General features: G+C 36.2%; 1 protein-coding gene across 1 annotated transcript in view; it reads right to left on the reverse strand.

The window, feature by feature from the left end:
- Window positions 1-24,536, reverse strand: part of TTLL7 (tubulin tyrosine ligase like 7) — a 64,906-nt gene that overhangs the window by 10,667 nt on the left and 29,703 nt on the right. Inside the window, exons 7-18 of the mRNA XM_030953325.1 lie at window positions 23,987-24,203; window positions 21,398-21,562; window positions 20,432-20,590; window positions 15,610-15,704; window positions 14,820-14,967; window positions 14,663-14,736; window positions 11,654-11,789; window positions 10,761-10,847; window positions 6,629-6,824; window positions 5,642-5,922; window positions 2,657-2,791; window positions 902-982 (exon numbers count right to left, since the gene is read on the reverse strand). Coding sequence (XP_030809185.1) covers window positions 902-982; window positions 2,657-2,791; window positions 5,642-5,922; window positions 6,629-6,824; window positions 10,761-10,847; window positions 11,654-11,789; window positions 14,663-14,736; window positions 14,820-14,967; window positions 15,610-15,704; window positions 20,432-20,590; window positions 21,398-21,562; window positions 23,987-24,203 — 1,774 coding nt within the window. The remainder of the gene's footprint in view (window positions 1-901; window positions 983-2,656; window positions 2,792-5,641; window positions 5,923-6,628; window positions 6,825-10,760; window positions 10,848-11,653; window positions 11,790-14,662; window positions 14,737-14,819; window positions 14,968-15,609; window positions 15,705-20,431; window positions 20,591-21,397; window positions 21,563-23,986; window positions 24,204-24,536) is intronic.

Below are 24,536 nucleotides of genomic sequence, written 5' to 3' on the forward strand. Positions count from 1 at the left end.
GAATATAAAACATACTTCTTTCAAATCAACAAAAGACATTTGGCAGTCCTCAGCTGCAATGTCATTGTCAAAGTTAATCCGGTTTTATAAACTACCCTTCTAAGAATAACTATCTGATTGCTTGAAGGGATTGAGGTTAAAAGCAGTTTTAAAAAAAGGCAAATCATTTCTAGTGCAAGCAAAGATGAAGGGCTCACTAGTGCTTCAGGAATTATAAGTCTCCTAAAGTTCTAAAAGATGTCCTCACAAGAAGAGCAAAAAGTCCACATTTCTGATTGTGCAGTTTTTGCAAGTAACAACCTGGCACATCAATCTCTGTCATCCTGACTTTGTACATGTGCCCTTGGTTTAACATGACTGCCAGTCAAATAAAGGGCAGAACCACCCTCTATTGGAGGCTTTCTGAAATAACGCTTAAAGGAGGAAATTCTTTGCTTGGTAGGTCCATTTTTTATTCAGCATGATCTCTTCTAATACTGTGGGTCAAATACTCCAACAGCCGAGTGCAGTATCACTACCTCTAATGGAGTTTTAATGTGCCTGGTCTGAAACTGCTGACTGGTGTAGCCCTTATCAATCAAATCTGCCAAGTGAAACCCCTTCTAAGAACATTAGCAAGAACTTAGGTATGTAAGCACTAATCATTTATTTTTTTGCTTCTTTTTTAGAAGACTAATTTTTTGAGAAATTGATTTTAAATTATAATCCAGAACAATCATGCTTCTCCAAATATGGAGCAACATAATGTCCTTTAATTGAATTAATGCATACCCATGTTAGTACCAATAGCCTATATTTTGGCATCTAAAGTCACTCCCAGCTACTGCTAAACACCAGTAGAAACACTGCTATGCATCTACTTACTTTAGATGACCTTCAGAAAATGAAATATGTCACTTACTTTTCGTTGCTTTGCTGAATCCAGTTTTACCAACCAATAGGATGACACTTTTGTTTTATGATACTTCCAATTATCCATAATCTGTGGTCATTGTAAAACACAAGATAAAAAATAAACATGAAAACAACTGAAAGCTGGTCTTTCAATCATGAGCACTCCTAACCCTTAAAAATGTGAGCATCTTAAAGACTGCTGTGAGAAGTTTTCTCTAAAAGAAATAGCAAAATATTTGCAAATTTATGTGGGGCAACATTTGCAAAGATCTGTGTGATGCTTCAGTTTAATACCACCCTCTTTTCTATCTGACTCTGACAATCATACACTACAAAGCAGTTAGAAAGTTGTCTTGACTGACTCAGCTCAGATTTTTTGAGAGTAGTAAGTTCAAGAATGCATAACTGCTGATCTATTTAAATAGCAAGGGGTTTTGCTGGAATGGGACATTGGACATACCTGGAAATCATCCTTTCTATAAATAATCATATATGAACTGCAACACTCTCACAAAATCTAAGTGCTACCAAAATAGCTCAAGCTGCAAACATACATTTTTATTCCCATTTTGTTATTTTATCTTTCTACTCTACTCCAGACCTTCAACAAGTTCTGTCTAGCCAGCACTCATTTTCCTCCGTGATGAACTCTTTCCCATCAGGAATTGGTTATGGCCAGATGAATTTTATAAGAGCTGTGCCCCAGGAAGGTGTGGGGCTCCCCAGGCTGGTGCTGTGTGAGGAAGCAGCGCCAGATGAGCGCTCGCAGCCGGCTCGTGCAGAACCGCGCACTGGGGCATCAGGGACAGCGCTCACAGAGCATGCCAGCTCTGCTGCTGAGAAACCCAGCCTGCTGGCGGTGAGTACTGTCTTCCACCAGCACCAAATCAACCATCACTACAGAAGAATTCCTTCCCACTCCAATGTAGCTGCAGAGATTGCCTGAAACATAATCAGCATTCTGGAGGCTCACAGAGCTCAGGACCTTTCTGGCCAGATAATAAATCAGATGAATTTTAACAGATCAAGGACAGTGCTCACTACATCAGAGCACAGATGTTAGTTTGAATCCTTTAATTTCCTTCTAAAGTGAGAACATTCATCTTTATTTTTTTATTTTCCATCCTATTCACTTCTTTGCATTAAATATTTACAAAGTATTTAGACACCATGCAATTTCTGCTTATATATCAACTATTGGGGTTTAATTGATCTTTATTTTGGCATTGTTTCACATGTCTTTGATACCAAACTACAAGGCTCAGGACAACATTAGATGTGAGAAAGGTGAATCTGGTAGACTATAAGAGCCAAAAAGCACATGCGACTGGTGTTCTTTATGACCCCCAAACCTCCATTCTGCCTGCAGCATACCGTTCTTACTTCTCTAGTATGCCTGCTTGAGAACAAGTTAAACAGGTCAGGGTTTGTTTTAACAATATCAGATGAAATATGAATTGTAACATTCTTCTTGGCTTACTTAAAAGTTTGAACTCTCTCTAAAATAAAAAACTGAATTTTCCTAACCTTCCTGATTATTTCTCACATATTTTATAAGGACACAGGAATGTTTCCAGTGCTGCACTTTTAAGGTCAGAAAGGATGCAAAGCTCCAAGCTTTCAAATTCTTTTGAGTTATCCTGAGTTCTGGAAGTTTTAAGGCCACAGGAGCTAATGAATCATAGGTTGAGCTTTTTACTTTCCTTCATTTCAGTAGCCTAAACAGTGTCTAGCTTGTTCTTTCTTATTTATAGATACTTACATCTTCTATAATTAATTCAGATTCTTCATTTGTTTTTCCTGGGAACCTTACTTTCAAGTCATTGATACGGAGAAGAGTCTCTTTTGTCAAAGCAACTTCTTGCTCTTTTGTTTTCTGTTGCAGCAAAGACTCACTCTAAAAGCCAACACAAAGCAGAGGAAAACATTTTAAGCATGCCATTAAATCACATTACAAAGATGTTTGCTTGACAAAAAAAATTCTAGAGTGACATAAAATATATTATTAAAGTGCATAGACATATTATCTAATACAGAAGTAATATATATCACATACATTAATGCATCACCATTACTGAGAGTTGTCAAGAAATCCAAGCAAAACAGTTAAAATGTTCGTTTGTTGGAAAAAGAATAAACAAACATATATTCCATATTTATGGTGCCACAGCTTAAAGTATAAATTTGAAATTGAGATAAAAGACTTTGAATTTAAATTCAACATAATAAAAAATATTATTAGTCATAAAAAAGCATCCTTTCAGTTCGTCACTTCAACAATTTAACATAAACAGGCAATATATCACAGGGCCAACATTTCAGGAAGCATTAAAAAGGCCACTTTTCTCCTGCTTTAGTCAGTAAGGGGTCTGAGAGGGCCTCCAGTTGTCCAGAGTTTTGTTTAAAGTATCAATGGTTTTTACACCAACACTGATCTGAACCCCTGCAGGGTCGGCAGAAGACCATCTCTGGAGGATTTGGGGGTCTACTTTAAAACATGACACACTAGTTACAAGTGTTTCTGATCTTCTTTCTTTACTTTCACATACTTTTGTATTGTCACATTTGCAAACCTAAGTCAATCTAATTTTAACATTTTTCAAGAATGAAATTCAAAATTTTTAGGCACTTCTAATCTTTGTATTCTGTAATAACTGCAATACTTAAGGATATTTTTAATTAAGTGAGTGATAAATATTTTCAAGCACAAAAAAATACTCTGGTATTTGATACATGTTAATATGGCTGAAATAATAAGATAGCAGATATTTTGAAATCCACTTTTGCTTATAACTCCTATAAGAATATGTCTATAATTCCCAACTGTAAATGATTTATTTTAAATTTTATTTCTCTATGTTTAGAACATTTGGATTTCAGCAGACTCCAAAAATGACTGCTCTTTTCTTGCCCAAAGAATAGATAAACTAACACTTTATCATGCACAAATGATTTCTTCTTAGTAAGTCACAGTTTATCAATTTTAATGTTATTCTAGCAGTAATATTTATTATATTATTCTTAGTTGCAAAAATAATTATGAACAGAGTTCCATTCAGAATACTGTGCTAAATTATAAGTAATTCTTATCCATTCTGTAAGTAATTTTATTCACATCATTTTTAGGAAGCATGACCTAAGCTCTATCACCCAAAGTAATTGTTCTGCACATCAAGATCAAGATCATTTCTGTGGTGGAGCTTTCTCAATGAAAAAGAGAGTATGCTTTCTAACTAATGTTAATTTAAGCGAGTAGCCCATTTTTAACATAAGATGGTAAAAGACTGCTTTTAATCTTTCAGTAATTTGTATTTGATATAAAGTTAATGTGAATAGAAAAATCCATATTAGCACTGTCTCATTAAATTCTCAGGGTACATGGTGATGATAAAAGGGTACTTTTTAAACTTGAGATAGCTAATGCAATAAAAAATACCTTTAACACGTTGTTGTGAAGACACAATCTTAATGTCTTTCCAATTCTATTAGCTGACTTTAAAGATGGAAAACCATGTTAAGGAGTATTTCACAAGCCGTCAGCCCACAATTTTAAAAGGACCCTTTTTCATCATTTAGACAAAGCCTCACAGGCAAAACAGACAATGAGCGTTCTACCAGATAAAAATGATGATTAGAGATAGTAAATACTATGAAGCAAGTTAATTAGCATTACAAAAGGATTGCTCACAATCAAAGCTCACCACAATACAGAGAGGCAGCAAATACGGGTTAAAAGTGCCAATTTGTTTTGCCCCATCTCCGCACAAATTATTTGGGTGATGAAATATATAGGTCAGGCATCAAAGCATGAATGGAAACGCTCTGGCACCAGCAGGCAATGCAATCCTGAGTGAGGCTGGGAACTGATCCCTGCAAACACTGCCTAGGGATAAGTGAATATGGGCTCCATCACCCCGACACAAAAGAAGAAATGCCTGGGCTGTGAAGGAGATACCAAAGAGGATGACAATCTGCTAACAAAATGAAAAAATATACATGGTCCAGAAGTACATTGTGAAAAGTATAACAAACCACACAAATTCTAAACAATTAAAAGTGTTTAATCTGATCTGTTAATTATTTGGGCCAGTTGCTTGTCTGTCTCAAGGAGAGGGTTCAAATGAAAGATACTTTCTTCTTTTTTAAAAAAGAGAATGGCTGCTGAGTTAGTTACTGCAGTGGCAAATCCCGAAGACCATGAGCAGTGTATAAATTTTCAGCTGCTCCCTTTGGAAGTAGAGCTCTACTGCAGTGGTATAGCATATGCAAAAGAGGTCTAGTAAATTGAAAATTAATCTCACCATCTTCTACAATGGACAGCCATAGAAAACGTTCCTAATGCTTTATTCTGGCACAATGTATTTACCCTTGGACTATACACTGGCTTTGAAATCTGGATGTATTTTTGTTACTGTAAAATTTTGAAGGTAGGTACAGATTTACTTCAGAACCAGGAACCCCCAAACAAATCACAGAAAATTTTTAAGAGAGGTAATGATCTTTTCTATCTTCAAAAGGCTTTTTAGGAGTGAAGGTTCCCCATTCACAAAGTGAAGGTTTCCCATTCTCTTAAGAAACCTATTTCTACAAAATGTAACATCTGAATTGCTGCACCATGAACACTGAGACATCGCAGCTGGCACTACAGTACCTCAACTTTTCTGATGTTGCAAAAATTACTAGTGTATTTATTGAGTTTTAGAGAAGAATGTAACACATTTTGAATGCAACCACTGTGTTAACTCACCCCTGAAGAGTTCATAGTTCCCGAGGTGGCTGTCTGAGAGAATCTGGCTGAAGATGGGCTACGACTTAAAGAGTGAGACCTGTTCACTGAGGCTGTTCGCTGAATTTGGAGAGCTGCTTTGGCTGAAAAGGGGCGCGGCTCAGCTCCCTGGGACTGCATAGTGAGGATTGATATGGAGCGAGGGCAGCTCACAGAACGCCGGATTGGGCCTGTGGATGACGTGGGGGACGAATATGATGGAGACTTTACATTTTTATTTGAAGGTTTGCAGTTCATTCTACCTGCAGACAGATCAAATGAATGATGTTATTACTTATTATTTTCTTAACACCCATTTTTCAGTCTTCGTAACTAACACATATGATCAGTGTGTGCACAGATGTTGTACTACAATGTGTGTTGACTAACAACTATCTATGTAGAAGTCAGTTGTGTCAGATCCCCTAATAATACAGAATTTACATACTTATAGGAACATTTATTTCTTCCTCATATTCAGCTTTAACCAGACTCCAATCCACTATAGCACACATGAAATTTATGAGAAAGGGCATGTGCTCTTTAGGTCAAAATGTATGTGACTTCTGTGTGTGGTTTCCTGACCATAAAGGTATGGAAACAGGAGAGAAAATTTGCTCAATGGATCTCATATTTGAAGATTCAGTATCTCTTATTTGTTAACGCATAGTTACACCATTTTTTAATTCAGTTTTCAGCTAAATCAATGCTGCTATGAAAAATAAAATTTTAGAAGCAGCATTATTCATATGCAACTACATTATAAAATTCTTTAAGACAATACATCACTAAAACAAAAAATATCATGGTGTATATCTATTAATTTAGAAAACATTTTAAAGAAACTAAAACAAGCAAACCAGTGTTAAACCCTGAGATACGAAGTTGACACATTCTGAAAGACTGAGGAATTTAATATAATTCATCGTCAATGCCAGACTTCCTCGGAAAAGTCATTATTTAACTTACCTGATCGTTCCAAAGATTTATATTTATTTTCTTCAACATCATATGAAACTTTTTTCTCTTTTTTTTCATTGTGATCTTCCTTTTCAGTTTCTTCTCCCGACTCTGACACACTGCTGTCACTATCACAGCTACTGTCACTGCTGTGGTTCTTAGGTTTCCTTAAGGAATGTGCACTTTCTGGCATTGAACACAAGGGCTAAAAAAATAGAAGATAAAAAAACCCAAGAAATTTAATTGAATCCCAAAGAAACAGCCAGCTATCACACTAGATCCCTGATTCAGGCAGGTTCAGGCAGTATTTGCACAGCTACAAACCCTCCCAAATTAGTTGGAAGTTTGTCCTAAATTTTAGAATAATTGCTTAAATATTTCATTAAATTCATTCCACTGTAATTCTAATCTTTGTCACATGAAGAGCAGCATATTATAGTAAGGGGGGGAGGGAATTACTTGAAGTATGAATTGCACTACCAGACATATTGAATTATGGTTTGAAATCATAAATCAATTTATTCAGAATACCATTTACAATCAGTTCAGGTTCCTCACTGATATTGGCAATAACTGAACCTATAGTGTAACAGTGATCAACTTAAGTAGAAAAATACATCAGGGAACTTTGTCTGTTTTACTTTCAAAAAGAGAGTGATTAATCTACATCCTGCAGAGAGCAGAAACCAAAGAATACATAGCAAGCTGTGCTGGGGGTTCTTGGTGCCTCATATGCACATGGGATTCAGTGCCATTAGCTAATTAATCCTGTGCTATTACCAAGGATACTGCAAGAGAAAACCAAAAAGGTGGAGACAGAGAAACTGATCCAAGAACAGAAACTACAACTGAAATTTTTTTTGTCTTCCATCTACCATTAGTGAGACACAAAAAATGCAGTATCTTCCATTACATCTGTTCTCCTAAGTAGGCTTATGTGGTCACCTTTTTTTCCCTGACAATTGTTACACAAAGAATATATACAAGATTGATATATATCTGTCTGCCAAAGGGATAAAAGTAAGGTGCCTCAACACATACCACTTTATTAAAAATAGCTGTTCTTATCATGAAATGCTGTGTATGATATACACACATTGATCAGACATTCCTGAGGAGTTACAGAAGGTATAACAAACATTTTCAATCACAGCTCAAAGGGGCTTTAAGATAGATCTTATTCGACTTATCATATACATGTTCCTCACACATTCTGCAGTAAACAATATCAATTAACAAAGAAGAATAAAAAGAAAGATCAAAGAAATTACAAAAAGCAATAAGTACAAATAATAGCTGAATCTGAAGATTCAATAATAACAAATAATAGCTGATCTCAGGAGACATCTGATTGCCTAGCACATCTTGCCTAGCTCAGCACCTTGATCTTACCCTTATGCTAACCCAATTTTTGTGTGACTAAACTCATCTGATCTTATACCAAAAGAATTAAAATTAAAATTAATTTCTCATTTCCTCTACAATATCTGTTATTTTAGTTCCTTAGTCCATTGTCCTGCAAACATAGGTAACCCTGACAGTGTGTAGGTGTCAGGAGCCCTCTAGAGGCTATAAATAAACTGGACATTTCCAGAATGCCCTTCTCCATCTATGCAAACTTCAGTGATATTTTAAGTGCAGGAAAAAATGCCTTCATTCTGTGAACTTCTTGACTTCTTTTATCCTACAATGAGTTCCTAATCATGTTCAAATAAAAATAAGGCTGAAATTCCTAGCAAATACAGAATAATTGTTAGATGCAAAGCTTCTATTTTCATTTATACGTGCACTGCCCTCAACCTCTCCTATGCAGAGATACGTATGTAGAAATGTAGATGTTAATATGTTTCTATGTGTGGAGAGCAGGAGGAGGAACACACCTCTCTCTCCTAACTATTCCAGTTGTCCTGTTAGTTTTCTGAGTCCTGACCGATGGGTCTTTTTCAAGGAAGAGTACAACCCAAGGCAGAGCATCTGACCTAAGAGTACCTTCAGTCAGCAGGGCAGCCACTGAATTTAAGGGGGGACAGACTTCATGACCTTCTAAAAGAAGCTTTCATGTTACATTACATGACATGAAAAGTACCAGTCCTGTGGTTGTTTTGTTGGTTTACTTTTTTCTATTAGATCCTGTATATGCAAATAGTTCTTTACTTGTAGGATTTTATGGTTACAAGACGAAGTTTACAGCTTACCTGACAGATTGACAGGCAATAGTACTTTCTACTGCCTGCCTCACTCACCAAATTTCTGTATAGATATATGTTTAGACATTACATATCTCATAGCAGCCTCTTTACAAAGAGGTGGCCAATTAAATGCATATGATTGGCCATATGCACCTTAACCCTCACAGGGAAGAGGTGATGCTCTTTTGGAAAAAGATACCAGGACCAGCTGCATGGGCATCTGTATTTGAAAGGGAGCACACAGGACATTATGCTACCAGGGAAATCTCTGCTTACATGGCTTCAGTGTAGGCAAGGTTTAAATGATTGAGAAATGTATCGGGGCCAAAAAAAGATGCAGGACTAAGAATCCTGCATAGCATGAAGTCTGCACAGTGCAAGGAAAATTAACACTCTCCCTGGATAAGCTAGTTTTATTGTTTTCTGGTTTGATTTCATTGGTTTTAGGGGGGAAAAATGAAATTTTGGTCATAAGCAATTTTTTCTTTCTCGTCTAAGTGCAAACAATATTGTGCCAGTAAGGCAGCTATAAGCTACACAATCCATTTGCCTGCTATAAAAGAAGACAAAGGCATGTAGTCTTACTCATAAACGAATCAAAATTCATCTTAAAACTAATTGAGAGAGGTCTCTCAATTTGGGCTTATGGGTTTAGTACCCTATTAATGTTTAATTAAATGTTACAGTCTCCATTCTGGGAAAGACTTGTGAGCAAGGAGTGTAGACATAGAATAGAACAAGTCAGTGTGCATTCAGTTAACCAGATAGCTGCTCTCTAGGGTTGCTGGGAAAAGACAGGGTTTTGGAAAAAGGGAAAAATGTGACTGAGATGTTAAACTTGAATAACTGACCCATGTTAAAGAACTGAAAAGAAAATTTCAAGGCAAAGAATATCTGTAAGAACGAGGACTGAGTGTACTGCTAGGGTGGACTGAGGTTTTTTTCTCTTGTTTAAATGAATCCACTGCTGTTAAAGCACGAGCTCACAAAATCCCCATATTTTAATGAGGTCCCTGCAAATCTATCTTAATACCAGATTGGGCATGTAGATCCTCTTTCCAGAATGCACGCCTGTAATAAGATGCAGCTCTTTGGATTCTTGCACATATTTAAAGTACCTCTTCAAGCTCAGAACAATTGTCAGCATTCATTTTGTACAGATATCCACAGATTTGTACACCATGTCATGAGAAACATAAAACACTGTAAAAAAATTTACATGCATTCATAAACAAATCCATCAAAGTTCAGAGCAGAGATGTAGGCTCTTCTAAGCAGACTTGACCTAAAATGTTTACAGGATATAAAAACATACTTATTCTAGTCAAGCCCAAACTATTTATCTTTACTGGCTTAGAGATATGTAGTTTATTTAAGGCAAAGACTCACATGAACTATGCACACAAGCAGAAAGCATTAAGCTAAAAATAATATACATTCACATTAAAAGCAGATTTTGGATACAAAATGCGTTCCAAGATATACTGTACAACCCTCTTAGCAAGGGAACAAGCTCCAAATATATCAAAATTATAATTAATTCTTTGAGTTTCCATACTGCCTTTTATCCCATGATCTCAAAATCCTGATTTTGGCACTAATTAATTAGAGATGAAAGCATTCTTTTGAGATCCACTATTGATAGAAAAATCCTTTCACACACACACTGAAATCAATGTCTCGTGCAACAGTTGTTGCCGTGCATGGCAATTCCTCCAAATGGTTTAGAGAGGGAAAGAAGGATTGCATATCCCCTTAAAAATTTAATGGGATTTAGTTGGAGAAATGGTAGTCATACCTCTATTTATACTTTAAAAAAAATAAAAAAAGGTTAATGGCAGTCAGAGGAAGAAAACTTCCAGCTGGATCAGCTAACTAAATTCCCCACTTAAAATTCTCAGAAAACTCGTCTACAGAGTGAAATAAAAAATCGGTATCTAGAAGTCAAATACCTTAGGTCCTCGCTGCTTGGGGCATTTTCCTGTTAGCTTTTCATCATCTATTTCACACTGCTCCAGAAGATCCAAAATGTCCTCCTCCTAGAAATGGGAATTTCATTACTATGAATTCAAAGCAGGACATACCCTGTCCTTCAAAAATTCAAGCAGAAAGTGGTAGAAATTTAAAATTACTCTGGTTACTAATTCCTGAAATAGGAATATGAATTCCTCCACAGGAAGAAATAGAAATATTTCTTCTCATGCATGCATCTCTCCTTGCAAGCAACATGAAATTGAGGGTTAAAATCAAGCCTTAACATATATTTTTAAAAAAAGTCAGAAGGATTGAACAAAGACTCCTGTAAAACTGTTGGATGATGCCAATTACAAAGAGGCAAAAGTATTTCTCAGATTTCAAATTACATCATGTTAGCTGGTTATTAATATAGCTGTTTTCCTACTGTCTCTGACTAAATAAGTAGGCAAATCAGGTGAAATTTTTGGATGCCTTAAATCCTTAAACTAGTGGAGCTAGTTTTAGGGTGCCTCTTGTTCCAGTCCATACAAGTGGATGAATAGGCTGGGAACATTACTGGAGGAAGAAGGAGGCAATTACCAGCTCAAAAGCAGTTTCTGCCAACCTCTGGTTTGGCCAGGGGTAAGGCTGAGGATCAGGGATATGGTAAAGTAGCTTAAAGCCATCTAGCCTGTCTCCACCCTGGGTCCACTGCAGTTCATCCAGATTCAAGGATCTGGCCCACAAGCTGCACAAAGAATAATAATAAGATCATGGAACATTATCAAATGCTATTTATCAGCCATCATACATGATTTTAGTGAAACTAATCCACGAGGTCATTAATTCAAAGTAACTCCTAAAGCCAGAACTCGGTGTACTTCAGTACCTTCATTCTTTTTAAGGGGTTATTCATTTCCCGCTGAAGTGAAGCTGCTCTTCCAGCAAGAAACGTCTGGAAAGCGGTGGCTAACAAACTCTCATACTTTTCAAGTAATGTCTTATCATCAGGAGGGTAAATTCGCCTGAGAAAGGAAAAAGAGAACAGCTTAAGATAGAAGCTGAGGTATTCATCACACAAAAGTAATGTCACTAATACACAGTCTCCTTTTTAACATGTACACATCCCATCTATAATAATTATATAATATCAAATCATAAAACATATACTTTGACCATTGCTCTCTAAATCTACTTCTAATTCAGTGAACACAATCATGTTTAAACCATCAATTAGCCAGTCAAAAGAAATTCCATGTAGGTCATTCCAGAGGTATACTAAAACCCAGTTTTGCAGTGCTCAGAAATTTCAGCGGGTGTGAGTGATGCATACAGGTGTGAATGATTCATGAAATATTAACAAAATATTGTATGTCAAATTCAAAGCCACGAGATAATTTTTTTTTGCAATCAAAGGAGACAAAACAGTGAAAATCTGAACAATAGCTCTGATCCCATGGGCAGGATATGAATTAAGGCTTGAGTATGTAGTGCACTTGAATGCTAAGTCCTCCAAAAAATTAACAGGAAGAAATAGTTGCTATAAGAAAGAAAAAAAAATGGTACATGGATATAAACAGTCACTGATTTTCCATTAGAGCAGCTATGCCATTATTATCTAAAATCACAAATAAGGAGATTATGACAATATCAGAAGAAGGACTTGGTGATTTATTCATGCTCATCAAGCAACAATGGGCTTTGAAGAAAACCATTTCAATCCATCTGTCAGGAATACCCAAAACACAGCCAGAAATATGGCTAAGACGGAAGACTAATTTTTAATGTATTGTAAGGAGTAACCCATAAGTTAATTTTGCCTGCACTGTGCAAGGCATGGACACCATTTATACAGGGCATGACATTTTGTGACTTCTTTGTATTTGTGAGTCTTTTCTGAACTTTTTACAAGTTTCTTTTTTTTTTCTCGTTCTTCCTTTTCAGACATTTTCTCCCTGAAAAGGTATCTATCATGAGGATTTTGTTGCAATGGAAAAAAAGGATGATTTGATACCATTAGTCTCAGGGCAGTTGTAGAACCAAATGAAGATGCTTCCGGTTTGCATTAAACACCTAAAGGAGATTTAGGTTCTAATTTCGTTTCAGTCAACACCTTTTAATGGTGCTGATTCTACTGCAGAGAAAGTGCCATACAAGAATGCTTTTAAGAAAGGATAATATTCTTAATGTATTTAGAAATAGACTGCAGCTAAAGACCATTTCAAAGCCATGTACATCCTTTCCAATTCCTCATGATTTCACAAGAGCTTGAAAGTGGGGCTCCTACTTCAGCTGCCCCAAGACTCCTGATGGAGGCTGCTGTGCTTGCACAGACATGGCCTAAGCCAATTGCTGAGCTGATATCCACAGATTAAATCCAAACCTCCTGAGTTTGACTGAGGTTTCTCTGGATTTTTATTCAGAGTGCAATATTAATCCATTCAGCAATACTAGCATCCAAAATTTCCATTATTCTATGTCAATGCCTGGCACAAGCTAGTCCTGCTCTACAGATGAATATCACATGGAGAAAATACTGCATAACTCTCAGATAAAATTCCTCTTCTTCTCTAGCCAAAATTACTTTCCTTCTCATGGTCTGCTGATCCTTCAGCCTTTTCTCAAAGACGTGGCAATAAGAAAACACAAAGCTATTCTGCCTTTTTAAAAGTGCAGATTCTCATGAAGTGACACTTTACTTTTTCCTGAGGAAAAGAAAGTTGTGTGGTTTTATTGATTTACATTAACCCAAAAGCTAAATAAAGAGAACATGTGTCTGATTTTCAGTCAAGAACCGAATAAGCAACTTAAAATGTGACATTTAAGTTAGCAAAAAAAAATGTGTTAAAGCATCATAGTGCTTTTCTTTCTTTTAGTAGCATGAAAATAACCACTTTGTCACTTCATTGTACATCTAGAGGTTTTTTTTTACTTACTAGTTCAGCTCTACACATCAAGAAAATACGTAATTAAAAGTTACAAAGAAAGACTCTTTGTAAGCAAAATGTTAAGTCATCAAAATTGCAAATTGCATGGAAACTTCTATCTGTTAAAATGAGAATTTTACTGGGAAATATAGAACATCTGCTCAAAAAAGGCAGCAATGAAGAACAGCAATAAAGGTATTCTGAGTAGTTCACAATAAAATATGTGAACTCAGACGTCTCACATTCTGGATGAATATTATAAAGAGTGGACAAACATTCCCATCATATATTGCTAGCCATACTCTGCTCCCTTTCACAAAATATGCCTAGGCCATGCTTTCACTTGTCATAACAAGAAATAATAACAAAAACATCATAAAAAAAATTTTTGTTTTCCTGTTGTAACTGACAATGTAAAGCTCTCTTTTGAACATCTTTTATGAAGGAATCTGAAGGTACTTACATTTCAGCCTGCCAAGATCCAAAATTCAAGTGCAAAAATAAAAGTAAAGTATTTCAAATGTCACTCTATTCAAAATGATGGAAGCACCCATAAAGTTTCCGAATTTTTGGCAACCCTCAGAGATACAATTCAAATATGATCTTTTTACAGGGGAATATCACACTGCACCCCCTGCCACCATGATAAGAAGGATCATATGTGATTAGAGAACAGGTCCATAACAACAATCATGGACTGAATGTACACTGAATGTGAGCAATCATGTCTTTGAAGCAAATGTCTTGCACAAACAATAGGGCGACATGCCATGTAAATTCCTAAGTGCATGGAAAAAACAGGAATCAAGAAAAGAACCATCTGAAAAAAGATACCTGATGTATATGTATATATTTTCTATAAATGTCTACACGTTTTTGGCAGAAAATTATCATCTACCACAAATACTTGTTTCCGCTGTTCCTAAAGAATATACTGAATATTTCCTACTAATACAGTCAAAAACATTCACCTGTAATTCCCCATGTGTCTATTTTCATGCTCCTCTTTGGAAATCTGTTTACGTACTTGTGCAAGTCTTTCCTTCTACAAATCAAGAAAGTAAGACAATTAAAACAAAAGAGAACATAAGCCATGAGCAAGAAACAGCACGTTTTTCCCCTTCCTACCAGTTCTTGTTTTCTCCTTTCCAGTGTGTGGCGTTGCTTCTCCCAGTCTGAGGAACCCGGCAGCAGTTTTTTCACTGACCCTTGACCATAGAGCCTTTTTTGAGCCTCAGCCTTCTGTTGGGCTAAATTTTTCCTTTTATCACTTGTCCTGAAGCACAGATGATAATAAGAAATGTCAATTCAATGCAGTCAAAATGAGATGAACTTTCATATCAATTAAATAATCTGTATTTTCCAGTCAGTCGTGTTTGTCATATATAATTAGAATTGAAACATTAATTAAGTTTTTTTTTAATATTAACATTCATGGCTACAAAATTTTAACACTTTAAGGGATACTGTATTTACTCTGTGCTATAATTTAATGTACAAGCATGGTTGTATCTATTTTCCTGAGCTGTAGATTTTTTTCAACATATCTCAGCTACAAAGTTTTCCTCTAGAGGGGTAGGCTTTTGACTGAATGTGACACTATCACTCAAGCAAATTTTTGTTATGGCCATATACTTATGACTGCACACATACGCCAACTTCAAGATGTGTTTGAAAAATTTTGTAAAGAAGTACAAAGATTACTATTACCATTCATTTTTTGCAAGAACATACGCATGAAGAAAAACTAAATTTAGGTTAATTTTTATAGTAAAACTGACAGCAAGGGAAACATTTACATTTTGAAAATGTGAAGGTGGGAACAAAGGTTTTTCATTTCCTCTAAGTCCAATTCAAATTAAAAAAAAAATCAAAGCAACAGAAATAGAGCCAGACTGAAGAAAAGAGGACAAGGTACCGTATGTTGAGGAGCTTTAATGCATTTAGCAGAACACCTTTTTTTACAACATAGTCTATTTTTTGATCTGTTCCAAAGCTTGGGGCACGATTAATCTGAAAAAAAAATGAGACACAGAAGACTCAGGAATGTTCAGGTTCGTTGGGAACACACCTATTGTAACAGGCTTTGTAGAAATGGCTCTTTCAAATACAACAGAGTTTAAGAGAATACACGTTGAGAAGTTCCTTTCCATTTGTATATTTTTGAAACAGAGTACTGAGTATCACAGACACTGGGAGCTGGGAAATGTACCCTTTCAGTCATTAGTTTATCCAGACATTTACAGTGAACACCATTCAAGTCCTGCCACTGTGAATCCAGTCTAATATACTCTTGATTGCTGCTGCCAGAGAATTTACCACACAAAGTGCTGTTAAACACATCATAACAGATGATGTGCCATGCTATGGTGGTCCAGCACAGAAAGAGTCAAACTCTTTTCTATGTCCCAATCTGAAAGAAACTTTAAATACTACTCAAAAAAGTAACAACTATACAAGGACCGAAAGAGGCTCTAATCCAAGGTATTTTTAAGCATTTTTAAATAACTTTTCAGATACACTTGACAGCAACATGTAGAGAGCTAAGCTATTAAATCAGTACATAGTGTGAAAACATAAGATGATTAACAGTCTCCACAACAAAAAGCTTATAAACTAAGTACAAGATTAGAGATTAAAATCTGTACCATAAATATAGAGAAACAAGGAAAACGCAACTGGGAATCTCATAGTGAGACTAAATCATAAACTTAACATCCTATAACCCTGACAAGTTTTGGACTCCCTGCAGAACCTCAGTTGTCAGGAAGATTTGAGGAGGAATAATGATTTATTCTAGGAACTCTTTCCAGGCTGGTATAAAAATTTATACTTGGGTAATGGGTGCTAATGACAAGCAGGAATGTCACTTTGATAGTGCATGAGCAGTGCTGGTTACAGAAGGCACAGATAAAAAAGAGCTTCAGAAGAGAAAACTAATGCCTTGTGCCACACACAAATCAGAAGTGGGAGACAGTTTGCATGTCCAAAGTAGAGTGCAAAAGCAGTTTATTTTGTTTTAGCACTCTAAATATATCAGAGCATCTTAGAGCCTCTACAGTTGTGGGACAGAACTATCATGGCTGCTGTGCCACCCAGTGTCCTGTTGCTGAGTCCCAGCTGCCCCATCACTTATGCTCATAATTGACAGGTACCTTTCAGCTTTAGGAGTCAGCCCTTTTGCTGCTTTTGCAGACAAAGTGAGGAGTGAGATCTGATGTTGAAAGTAAAATCTTGAAAATTCAGCAGAAATAGTGAAAAGATTTATACATATTCTTTATTTTTTTGAAGACTTTAATCCAAATATTTAATTGACCAACCTCTTTAGACTGACCTGTTCATCCACTATCATATCACAAAGACAATAAATAGGGTTGCTGACTAATCTGTATGACTGTGGCATTGTAATCTTGATAACATACAAGTGATATGCCACAATAGCTATTCACAATAACAGCTTACCAAACCATTGTCTGGCATCTGCCAGCTGGGAGATGGTTATTTAGAGTTCAGTGACCCGACAACCAGGACATGCACAAATAGGTTGTGTTAATATAACATCAGTAATTTTATCAGCAAGGCACATCTTGAAGATTGCTGTCAAAAACAGGATTGTATGAGGGACCCCAAAAGTACAAGCAAATGATGACTGCAAAGGCCTTGAAAATCTAGACACTGATGCCAGTGGCCAAATTGTATTCACTACAGGAATGCAGTCTTGTAAACTAGATAATACTGGGTCTAGAGGTAACAAAGAAAGCACATGGCATGATTCCAGAGATGTAAAATACATGTGGTAAAACTTGGAGACAATGTGGAATTGCTGGCCAGTAAAGGGACCATCAGTAAGTAGATCATGGCAGCAAAGAAAAATAATCCAAAGTGAAATTAAGAGCAAAGATGAAGAAAACTTCACCATCAAGAGTGTGTTCTTCCTGGTGAAGAACATATGACACTGAAAACTTGGTATAACCACCTACCATCTCTTTTTGGAGAAGTAGACTTCTCCTACCTCCATGGTGGCCTTTGGACCTCCACGGGTACAAACAGGGCAAGCATAACACAAGAGAAACAAGTAGATGCCAGAAAGTTTGTGTATGTTAACTTTAACTACTTCATTATTAGGAATTAGCAATAATTGATTGGTTTAAGATGTTCACATTCATTTCACCTGGACTGATAAAGTTTTGAACAGATTTTGCTAGCTCAGTGACAGTAAAAAATAAATTTCTGAATCTACATGTAAGGTTTCCTTTGCCTTGTCCACATAAATCACAAAGGAAGTTAGGTACCCTACACTTGAGGAAATTATTAAAATGCAAGTTATCTTTTTCTCCAATGACCACAACTGTGTGATCCTAGCTAAATATAATGAGGGTGAACAAGGTTGGAGTCCATCCAAGAACTTCAACTGTATGGTTTTCTTTTACATAAAATAAACTAACTTGGAAATTTTGGTCAAAAAGGAAAACTGGGTTTCCTGGGAATCGAACGGCGGTCTAGGTCATTGTTGCTACTCAGAAAGGATGGAGGCTGCACAGATCCTTGCCAGAAACACTTGGTGCCACAAGATGGCAATCCTGCATTTCCCACAACCCTCACTACGGCAGAAGGTTCCGGAAGTTCAGTAGCATCAAGGAGCAGGGGAGCTACAATGCATCAAGGCAATATAAACAAAAGTCAGCTCGGGAAAGCGGAGACATTATAATATGTTGCACAATTTATTTCTTTTAATAGTTTGTTAAGCTATCTTTGTAACAGAAAAGCTACATGAGGCATGGAAACATGAAACTAATCATCCTAATCCTATTTTGGCAATTTTCCCATAACACTGGGAACATTCAGGGCCTTGTGATTAGGACTCGTTACCACTGTTAGAAAGAATGATTCACTCTCCTAAGGGGATTTTGGCAAGAGGGAAATGGTGGAAAGAGATAAGAGTGGAAATCTGTGGAAGTAGCACAAGTGTTTTAGAAAATAAGAATTATCTATATATGTGCCTATATACATAGACACCAACCATATATATTATGTATAGTCTATGTATATACACTGCAGGTTTGACCTTTACTACACTACACACAGCATACACACAGTGCGCACACATCTACACACTCCATTGGAAGTGCTAAAAAAAAGCATGAACAAGCAAGGAAAAAAGTAGTAAATGAGTATGCAAAATTAGCAAGTTTCAAAATTTGAAATTTCTGTTAGTTTTGGTAAATGTCTGGCAAAACAAGCTGAAGGATACGTGTATTACCAAAAGCAGAAAAGGAAATACTTGGACCTTTGCTTTTAAAAAAAGTAGTAACTAGGTACAAAATTCCAAGTCCTGAAGTATTCTCCAGCAACTCAAAATACCAGGAGCATTTACTACTTTACTCCCTCCTAAACAAGGAGTTTGAGATAATATGATTCTCCTCTGAGACCCATATGCAGTGACCCAAACCCCCCAAAATCTCCACAGCTCATGGAAACATCAGAGCAGACAGAGTGGGGTCCTTCAGAATGGACTCCCTATGCTGGCTGACTCACCACCTCTCACAGAATTGGTCTGCCAGCATTTGCTACAAGGCTGAATGAAATGTTACACAGACTCTTCAGTCTGCTCTCAAATAACTACACACAGTTATATGCAAGTTACAGGCAACCTACAGATGATAATCTGGAAGAGCAGTGCTAAATCAAAGGGACAGCAAGCTTCACTGGACAAAAACAGAAGATGTTGATGTAATACAGACTAAGTTCATGTCATGCGCTGCTGTTGGCAAGAACATCAAAGTCACCAAATATGCTATGTCTGCATGGCAACAGTGGAGGAATTCTATTTTTCTAATTAAAATTATAATGAATCCCTGAGAGAAATAAGCACGACAAAACAACTGTTGACAGTATTAATGGCCTGCAAATGAGGTTATAATTCACTAAGTTAATTGTGTATATTTTGTTCATCAGTAGCCAAATCATATTCATGACTTACTGTCAATAGAGAGATTTGAATACATTTTGCTTTTTTTCCCCAAGCTGCACAGCCCCCCAACCAGTTAACAGAATGAAATAAGACAATCTGAAAAAAGACAAGTGAACGTCATCTATATGTTATTAATAGGGCAATATAAGAGACACAACAGACAAAGTTCAAACATTTCTGGTTGAAAATGTGTGTGAGCACCACTTAATTTAACTGTACCTCTCTTTAACAAACATATCAGAGAATAAATGTTTCTTCCGATCCCATCATACCAATTGTTTGTAGAATTTTCTGTATATCAAATTCGTTTTCTCTGTTTATGGCAGTGCTTTAAAAGCACAGGAGAGGAAAAGAACACATATCCACAAAAAGGAAAATATTAAGGGCACACATTCACAAAAAGTTACCAGAGCCATATTACATAGCCATACTTATGAAGGAAATCTATGTAGCACCCACTCACTATAATCAAGGTCCTCTATCGACAATAACAACTAGATTAATGTTACATTTCCCATTAAACCATTAAAACTTTCAAAAACATGTGAAATGCTACATCGGTCTAGGAAAACAATTACCTTTTTTTCAGTATCAAAAATCACTGCAAGGTGATACTGCACTTTTGTATGGATGCTGCACAAAAGCACCATTTATGTGCACAACAACAGTGCACAGATTTTCTTTGCAGGTTTTCTTACATAGATATGGACTCAGCTGGGGCTTAGTTAACTTTATGCCTAAAAATTTACATCTGTATAAAGAGGTTTACCTCTAGGAGCCATGGTTTTAGTTTTCTGTCCAGCAGAATATCAAATCCCAGGACTTCAAAGCAGACACTGTCACTTCCTGGTGCTTGCCCCGGCCTGCACATGCGATAGGCGTGAAGCACGTGCGGCTCTGCCACTATCAGAGTCTTCACCACCAGCTCCTGCAGGGATGCGGTCCAGAAAAATTCATCAGGAGAGAAAACACCAGCACATACTGAACTACAGTGTTTCGTGCTTTAATAGTTCAAATTTCCTTTACATATCTACTAGGAAAAAAGATTTAAAATACCAAATAAATTGTCTATAGTAAACAAACTATTCCTACTTAGTACGATATATAACTTTCTATAGTTCTAGACTATTGCTGTACTTTCCATGCTACATACAAACTTTGAGACTTGCAATAAGTTAAATAATAAAAGCAAATTGGTAACATAGAATAGTATAGCCAATCTTCATCCATTTCATTTTGCAGTATAATTTTTGATAAGTGTTCTCAGAATCATGCAAACAGCTTTAAGCTCCAACAATCTCAAGCCTATTCCTCATCTAAAGACACCTGTAACACAACCACTTCAATGGTGCTTGAGTAAGTACAAAGATATATGCAACACTGACTAAAATTTAGTAAATATTTACACATAAAATTCACTTTATATGCTAAGATAAAGTCTCCAAGAGTTTAAATGGCATGATTCCTTTGTACCATATTCCTTATGTGAATAACTGCTTGAAAGGACTTTTGATCCTCAGAAAAAACATTACATTTAATTTGTAATCAGACTATGAATTTAGTATTTTAAAAAACATAATAATAGTTTATAGTATGTCCTTTGTGACATCCATTGCTGAGAATTTGGGTTAATAAAGTTTCAAAAATCATTCTGAATTGCAGTAAAGCAGATGGCAGAAGCAATTAACTTTCTAAAAATACACAAAATAAAATAAAGTGCTTTAGTCTATCTTACTGAAATATCACTCCAGAATTTGGAGACATCAAGATTATTTGTTTCTAGAAACTCAGTAAACCATTTTATGGAGCGTTTGCTTCCTTTGTCTTCTGTTTCATCCCGTTCAAAGTGTTCATTATGTTTATTGACAGAGTAGTTAGTCAGATGCATATACAATTGACTCTAAAAAAAGGAAGAAAAGACATTTTAGAAACTTTAAAAACAATTCTAAAATAGTCAATTCAAAATCATGTAAAGAAAAGCTGACATTAAATCAGTAAAGATAATCAAACAGCTCATATTTGGAAATACACTATGGGCAGATTTAGTGGTTCTGATTCTAGAAGATTGCATGACTGAATGCTCCACAGTCATCTTAAAACAAAACCTGGGCTTCTACTTAAGTCAGTTGGAGTGAACTGATCCACCACTCCACATCTGGTTAGATACTATATCTGCCATTTTAAAGGTCTCCATATAAACAACTACCTAAAAACGTAGAGAGCAATTATCATAACTTAGAGAATTATTATATTCCACAAGAAGCAAACAATAAAGTCAGTATTTTGAAGTGCTATTTTTAAAGTGCTAAAAGACACTCTGGCATCTGCTTCATAGACAATCCCACATTTCAGTTTTCACTGTGGCTTATTTATGAGAAGTGTTCTCATGATACTGCTACTTTAAAATATCTTTTACATATAAACTCATCTGCCATGCTGATATCTGCCAAAATTGCTCATTTTTAACTGGCTGGTAGCCATACATCAGAGGGAGGTAAATTTCAAAACATACGTTACATAAATGACTGAGTGCTACAGTTCCTTTATGGAGCAAAATGCCAGCAGCAATAGACTCACGTTATCAGTTGAATTTAAAGAAAGCATTCCTTTTCCAAGCTCAATTTATAAATCATAATCTGTACATTTGCATTATCTCCCAGAGATTAATTCAGCTTTTCACTTACACTATGGTGATGCCTGTCCTCATCACAGTGACAGTTCTCTGTCATGTTTGATTTACATACATGAAGTAGATGATATTCTAAGGTGACCAAAAGCCTCCTGTTCCAATTCATCTTTAATAGATAACACAAACCTTCTGCTGTCATTTATCTTACTACACTTTCTTATCTTTAAAAAACTTAATGAAATTACCAAAACCAATCAATTTAATTGCAAACGAGTTAACAGTATATTGTAGTAGCACTAGAAGCAACGAATTTCTCCCATGGTTTCATTACTCCTTTAAGAATCATTCTGAAATCTATTGGTTTTGAATCATCATTCCATGAAATTAAAATTATTTCAGACAAAAGTAATTATTTGTTGGACTACCAAAAAAAAAAAGTGTTTGGGCATCTGAACTGATAGTCCAAAGTTATTTGAAACAATGTCACTGTGGAAATATGTCATCCAAAGAACAATGTCATTAGTGACAAGCACGTTATTTCACACAATAGACAACTTCCAGCATGAACAGTTCTGAGAACACAGAAACAACTGCCTGCTCTGTTTATCCTCTCAGAGCATATTTCAATGCTGCTAATGCCGAGATTAGCAGCAATACACAAATTGTAAAAGCAAACTATTCCAAATATAGTACTGGAACACTTCCAAATATAGCATTTGTACTGGGCCTCCAATTGTACCTGCATTTTTCAAAGGCACACCAAGAGGCAGTCTGAATTTTAAGTTTCACATAGGCAAAAAGGCTCCATGGTGTTTTCTGTTACATAATTACAGGGAAGCTGCTCTAAAAGCAATGGAGTACAGAGAGAGGTATAACAAACCTAACCTACCAATACCTTCCAATGCTGCAAATCTACTTCTTTCTTATACATCTGCATTTTGGTCTGAGCCAAAAGAGAAGGGTTTACACCCCCCAACAGGGCAACATGCTATACAGTGGAACAAGAGGAACAAATTGTGCAAAATCTCTAGCATGACCTTTAGCATTTCTTGGTTTTCTCTGTGTTTTCAGGCAGCTCTACTGAATCACCCTAAAGCTGCCAAGTACATTCTCCTGTCCCTGCTGAAGCAGGCACTGACAAACAGCAGCAGCAGCAGGAGATTCCTCATGTTCAGGGACTGCAGTGAGCACTGGGCCCCTGCAGTGCTGGTTCTCTCCTTTCTGCCTCACTTCCCAACACAATGGCTGAAACCTGGCAGGACCCTCAGCAAAGGCTCCAAACTTGATGGATGCTAAGCAATGATCTAGCAGGAGATAAAGCTTATTACCACCTGCCACCCCAGCCTCAGTCTCAGATGAATATAAAAGCAATATGCTCATTCTTGCAGTGATTTGATTTTATTTTTTGGGTTGTTATCCTTTGTTTTCCTCTAGAATATATTTCAATTCTTTAGCATACATACATGCAAAGTCATATAAAATTTTATATATAAGCAATAATGTGGCTATACTTGTGATTTTGATAGAAAACCATGTGTTAAGTGTCTTTCATATAAAATTTTTTCTCTTTAATGGCAATGTAGAAGTTTATCCAGATGAACTCAAGTACCAGTTTATTTAATTCTGCCACCTGCAAACACTACACAGGTTAAACTCTATACCATAAGCAATAAATTGGAATAAACTCCAACTTACCAAATTTGAGTCACTGGGGGGGTGATACTTTTCTGTGCCCATTCTCACCAGTCCATCATGATATAAAAATATTTTTAATGGATCACAGGAGGTCACAAGAATATACACACGTAAATCGAACTTGTAGCCTTCCATGAGAAATGGTTTGTCAAGATACTCCTGAACAATTAAGTGATCCTGAGCTTGTAACTTTTCTCCATTTCTTATTAAAGAGATCCTGGTAAAAACAAAAGTTGTTTTAAAACTTAGACATTACTCTTTGAAATAGATTATCATGGTCACCCAGCCAAGTAGGGAGGCTAAAGTCTACCTAGAGAAAGAGACTTAGATATCTGGTTTTTAGGACAGAGAAGAAGTTCCATTCCCTTACAAGGCTTTTGGTTTCCTGTCCTTTATTGTGGTTCACTAGATGGAAAAAGGCAACGAGCCATTTCAAAGTAACTTTCTGCTTGCTTTGATTCAACAATTTGTAATAATGGGTTTGCTCTACACTTAGAAATTGTTTGGCAGAACGACCAGTCTCCAGCTTCTGTGATTATTCCTCATGCAG

Source organism: Camarhynchus parvulus, chromosome 8 (genome assembly GCF_901933205.1).
Source record: "Camarhynchus parvulus chromosome 8, STF_HiC, whole genome shotgun sequence".
In the NCBI taxonomy this organism is placed as follows: Eukaryota; Metazoa; Chordata; class Aves; order Passeriformes; family Thraupidae; genus Camarhynchus; species Camarhynchus parvulus.